Here is a 5,983-nt window from a genome sequence, read left to right as displayed (position 1 = left end):
CCCCCCCCCCCCCTTCCTTAATTTTCCTTTCATTTTTTCCCTTCACATCTTTTTTCCCCCTAAAAACCATGTTCATTTGTATGTACAGAAAGTGTAGACACATAATCTGCACCAAACAAGTGCCAACATGAGAAAGACCCAAGAAACGGACATGTCCCACAAATAATATGTTTTATGTGAGAGCAGCAGAAACAGCAAAGCACCTTTCCATATTTTCAAAAAAGCAGTAGTCTTTTGGAGATTATATATTCAAACATTTGGAATGAAGGGGGTAACCACAAGTCAGCACTTTACCAAGTCCAATTATAACCAACCTGGCTGTTTTCCAAATATGAAATAAACTTTGGATAATTATTCATCCATGTTGAAGCGCTATGATTGAGGCGAGCGCTCTCCATTCGGGCGCTTTTCTCATTCTAAAAGCCAGATTTCTAAAGGAGGGGAAATGGTCTAGCAGTTAATTGCATCTTGATTTTAAAACCTAAGGTAAGGATGCCAGCCAGTAGAAAACAACACTTCTATTTTGAGGAGACAACAACACAGGGCAAGGATTAAGTATCGGTATCGGTTGCCGTATCAGTCGGCCAAAATTAAGATACGTATCGGAGGGTATTGTATCGTATCGGAGATACGCTAAGATACGCTAAAGATACACAAATAAATGGATAAGAAATATTTTTTTAAACACTTTTGCATAAAGAATTTGTTGAAAAAAGCTATTGATAACATGTATTATGCATAAACACTAAATTGAGGGTATCGCACTAAGAATTCAAGGTTTGTAGTTGTCCCATAAATGTAAAATCTTTGTTTCCAACATTGATTTCCACTTCAGTTAGAGAGAAATATGGATGACAACAACTTTGGAACAAAAACCCCTCAAAAAATTGTGTTTTTCTGAAAAATTACCCATCTTGGCCATTATATGACCGTAGCGCACTGTATCGGTATATAACAATACTCACTGATACGTACCGATCGATACATACTGATATTCACCGATACGTACCAATCGATATATACCGATACTCACCGATACATATCGGAACGTACATTTCACCTCGATTTTATATTTTCTATAGAGTCGTATCGGTGCATATCATATCGTATCGATGTGTATCAGTGGTGTATTGATGCATATCGGTATACATTGTAGGATATATATCGATACGAAAGGATTTTAAAAATTCCATGTATCGTATCGGTGTGTATCATATTGGTCAGCTAAATTTAAGATACGTATCGAAGGGTATCGTATCGGTATCGGCGATACTTTAAACTATGACACAGGGTGAAGAATGGGGTCAAGTTGGCTTGTTTCGGCATGAAGAGGGATCCAGGCCATGACGAGGTTGTCGTTCATTCGAGGGGCTAGTGTGTAGGGTGAAGGCTGTGGCCAAGGTGATCTGCCATGTTGAGTCAGCATGCTGTAAAAAAGGAAAGCTGCAGTGGGCAATCCTACATGCACGGGTCTTGAGGGGAAGGCCTCAACGATGACTCGATGAGGCATGATAACCCCTAGTTGTCACACTTCGGGAAGATTCAAGAGACAATTGGGTTTGAGGTGCAGGTGTAAGTGGTGGTATGGCACACCATGGGGAAGCTAGTGCTTCGGATTCATTGAGGGTGTTGCCTGGGTGTGGGCACACTTGTGATGGTGTGGCTCACGTATTTTGGGCACCATGCTGGGGTGTTGCCAAGTTTTGGGAGCTCTTCACACCAAGGTCAAGGTAAGGAGTCTCTGCGTGGGCTGAATGAGAGGGGATCTTGCTGACGAGCAATCATGATGTGGTGAGGTCCAAAAGATTAAAAGAAGAGGAATTGTGGTGGTGAAGACCAAAAGGTGATGGTAAGGCCGATATTCAGGTGGGATGGTGTATCTCATTTGAAGCCATACGTCCTTGGAGTCGGTTGAAAGTGGCATCAATGACTCTGGGAAAAGGCTATGTGGTGTTGGTTGAGCTCAATTCAAGTGAGGTGCTGCATTTTGCTTGAATCTACATTGTCCTTGGAAACTGGTTGGAGGTATTAGCTTGGTGGCAGAGTTGCGGCCCAAAAGACTGAAAGAAGAGGCATTGTGGTGTCGAAGACCAAAAGGTGATGGTGAGGCCGATGTTAAGGTGGGATGGTGTGTCTCATTTGGAGCCATACATCCTTGGAGTCAGTTGGAAGTGGCATCAAAGACTGGAAAAAGGCTACGTGGTGCTGGTTTAGCTCGATTCAAGTGAGGTGGCGCACTTTGCTTGAAGCTACATTGTCCTTGGAAAAGGGAGGTGTTGGCTTGGTGGCAGAGTTGAGGCCTAGTGACGGGGCCGTATCATTACAAAAGTTGCACCGTATTGTTGACGAAAGCATCAACAGGTTGAGTGGGGGAGAATTGTCACAAACTTATTGAAGGCACAATTTGTGACCCTTCCCACACCCATGCACGTAAGGGCATGCATGGCTCGAGTGCCTTTGTTGCCACTTGATTGGAAAGAGGGTGGACGGATGCACGAGATGTGGCATATGTGCAAGGAAGGTGCTATGCTATGGAGCTATGCTTGTGTGAGGGCTTGGGGTTGGTGGCAACCCTTAGGTTCATGGAAGCACGTAGGTTGTGAGCATGGCCTATGTGTTATGGTAGAGGGGTCGTGCGCTTGGTGGGCTCTTGTGCATCGCCCAATGTATTTGATGGTGTGGGCATGTGCGTGGCTTGTGTGCCATGGGATTATGCGTCATGGGCATATGCGTGGTTGTGTGCCTGAGACATGGTGCTCATGGGCAATGGAGGCAGGCGTGTGCAGGGCTAGTGTGGCACAAGGCATGGCATGTTGGTGCATTGGTGGGGAGTTGTTGCCTTGTGGCATTATCGTAAATAAAGTGAATAATGAATAGTGAAAAGTATGAAACAATGAGGGGTCTATATCTCCTTTTGGAAAGTGCAAAAGGCATAAGAGCTACCTTGAGGAATGAGGTTGTGCCTCCCTTCGGTGTCACGACCCCTTGGCATGGCATCGTGAAATGCCACAAGCAAGGCTTGGTGGTTGCCACTAGCGAGGCATTGTGTGCAAGGTTGGGCCGCGCATGCACATCAACATAGGTATTCCATGGGTGGAAGGTGGAAGCCATGGGTAGGCAGTCATTGGTGAAGCAGGCTGGTGAATGTTTCCCCTGTAGTTTTGGTTAATGGTTACTAACGGGGACCATAGGCAGTAGAGTGCCACCGTGGCGCGTCACCTCCCCAGGCAAGGTTTATGGGCATGGGAGCTACTAGCATCAACTATGCAATGGTGGTGTGATGGTGGCTCATAACCTCGAGTGAGTGGGAAATTCCATGCCTTGTATGTGGGTGTGCCTTGTCCTTGGCATGGCTTGGGTCTGGCCTGCCTTGGCTTGTTTGTGTGGTGCTTGTTACTAGCCGATGTGGCATAGGTGACAATGCTAGCATTACATGGGTGAATGCGTCGTAGGTCTAGCCAACCTTCGGTGTGTTTGGGTGGAGATGGAGGAGATCTATACCTCATTCGAGTATGCTTTGATGAGAACCAAGGAGAAATAAGGGGGGACATGGCTTGTGCTAGGATCAGTACACTTGTGATTGGCACTATGACAAGGTAACCCATGTTGTTGGATGGTTTTCAGGCTTGACACAGGGAGCTGGTTTTCTAGGGTGTCAAGCACATGGCACCATATGGCAATAGGGGTTGGTGACTAATGTTAGTGCGATGCTTTGAAAGGCATTCATGGGTTGAGTCGAGGAAGCCTCAATGCGAGGAGAATTGAATGAAGCTATTGTTTCGCTGCGTTTGTAGGAAGAGTACCATGATGGGGTGCCGCAATGGGCAAAGAACCCCTAGTCAGATAGGCCCATGAGAACATGCTAGCACGAAGGAGTGTTGGACATTTGTCTCCGCAAATAAAAATATACCATTCAAAAGAAGAATGCAGTTTTCGGATATCCATTTTCACTGGGATACAGCTTTAGATATGATCTTTTCATTCAACCACTGACAGTAGACTAACACCATCAGGTTTTATGGGGCTTCAAGTAAACTTTCAAACTTTTTGGAGTGTCAAGCAACCTGGCCATAATACAGGGGGTGTCCAAGTAATTAACCCCCCACAGCCAAAAAAAAAGGAGGGAAGAAAAAACCTCAGAAAAATATAGAATTCTAGAAGTTTGAAGATCTTGGATTTGGCAATATGTAAACGAGGATGTTAAATCAGTTTACTTTCAATCCCACATTGGAAAATGTTTGCAAGGCTGAAGGTTCATTTTCGTCAGTAATTATTCATATAATTTTTTTTTCTTGGGTTGGCCCCCAAGTTATTTTTCTACTTTTTTCCAAAACAATGGAGGAGAATGGAAAAATAAAATAAACTATATTTAAGTAAAACTACTAAAACTGAACTAAGAAAAAAAGAAATCAAATGTACCTGGTTGATGTAAGGCTCCATCTGATGCAATAGCTCATAACCCTGCATTGAAGTCCAAGACAAAAGGTTCACAAGCAACGAAAAGCAACAAAGTACTTTGAAAAGCAGAAGAAATACTACACAACACAACCATGTGATCCACCTGTTTGAAATAACGGAGATGAGCATCCATTGTTCCACTAACTGCCTCCAAAAATTCAAATCTCTTTTTCGCCTCAACATTAGAAAGAGCAGTAACCTGAAGAGATGCCAAATTATGTGAACCTAGCATTTCTATCACGATTGTATCTGAGCCTGATGTTGATCTGGAAAGATAGACCTCACCCAGAAGAACGGGCTCAGAAAGTCCACTTACCAGATTGAAGCGAGCTTGCTCAAATGAAGACCTTGCATTGTGAAGCTCCTGAAACATATCTAAATAACATTAGAACTTAAACTACAAGATGACTCAGGCACCAAATAATTAAGTCTTTCACAGGAGCTTACATCCTCCAAGAGAGTAGCAACATCCGTTTTTGTGCCTTTCTTCAATGATAGAAACTTTTCTCGAGCCTGTTCCATTACATGAATCAAAATCCACTCATAATAATTGATAAAGGGTAATTCAAATTACCAGTATCATGATCATCACATTCATCAGTGGTACAATAGGAAAGTCTAAACCATTGATATAAAGGCTAGAGAATGGAGACTAATCCTAAGGAATGCTAGCATTGCCATAACCGGGAAGCCTAACTCTAAAGAAGACTAATCCTAAGGAGAATAAAGTCTAGAGACTAATCCTTCAGAGAACAATATCAAACTCTAAATCAATGAGAAGTTGAAGATAGTCCACAAATACATACCTGGTCATAAAGAAGGCTAGCCTTGTCAAAACGCTTCCTTGCTTCCTGCAACAATAAAAGATCCCTTACAGTTTAAATTTTACTACATAAATCAGTAAATAAAAGGCTACAGGCAGGTTAACATCCTAACAAATAATACCATTAAATGACTTTCAAAATAGAGATGTGCAGAGGTACATGACTTTCTCATTGATTAAAAAGCATACAGCATCCATCTGACCCCTAGAACTTAGAAGACCAGGAATTGGCTAGAATGTCTCTGAAGTTTGGGTACAGGTACTCGGCCACAGCTAATAAATCTACTCTATATATATATATATATATATATATATGGTATGCTCATCAATCATTAATATGCATGTGTAAAAACAATTTAATAATTTACAAACTATTTATCATCCAAAAAAAAAAAAATTACAAACTTATGACATGAGAAGCACTAGCATAAATATGTATAGTGACAATAAACGGTACAAGGACAGGAAATAAAACAAAGGAGGCGCAAATGTAAATAACACAAATTATAAGCACATAAATATGAAAGCTTTTTTACTCTAAGGCTCCATCTGGTTGGAAGTACAAATGTACAATAAAGGAAAGCGATGAAAAAAAATGGGAAATCTGTCTAATCATTACTGATAGTGATTGTTTAACAAACTCAAAAACTTAAACAAAGATTGTTCAACTATTTGAGAAGTTTGATACCACAATACATTAGA

General features: G+C 42.0%; 1 protein-coding gene across 1 annotated transcript in view; it reads right to left on the bottom strand.

Annotated features, from left to right (window-relative positions):
* The window catches only part of LOC122079854 (ADP-ribosylation factor GTPase-activating protein AGD3-like), a 38,116-nt gene that overhangs the window by 9,139 nt on the left and 22,994 nt on the right, over positions 1-5,983 (bottom strand). Inside the window, exons 6-10 of the mRNA XM_042646608.1 lie at positions 5,265-5,309; positions 4,906-4,971; positions 4,775-4,822; positions 4,562-4,657; positions 4,420-4,461 (exon numbers count right to left, since the gene is read on the bottom strand). Coding sequence (XP_042502542.1) covers positions 4,420-4,461; positions 4,562-4,657; positions 4,775-4,822; positions 4,906-4,971; positions 5,265-5,309 — 297 coding nt within the window. The remainder of the gene's footprint in view (positions 1-4,419; positions 4,462-4,561; positions 4,658-4,774; positions 4,823-4,905; positions 4,972-5,264; positions 5,310-5,983) is intronic.

Source organism: Macadamia integrifolia, chromosome 5, assembly GCF_013358625.1.
Source record: "Macadamia integrifolia cultivar HAES 741 chromosome 5, SCU_Mint_v3, whole genome shotgun sequence".
NCBI lineage: Eukaryota > Viridiplantae > Streptophyta > Magnoliopsida > Proteales > Proteaceae > Macadamia > Macadamia integrifolia.
This window is presented reverse-complemented; position numbering and strand designations above follow the sequence as displayed.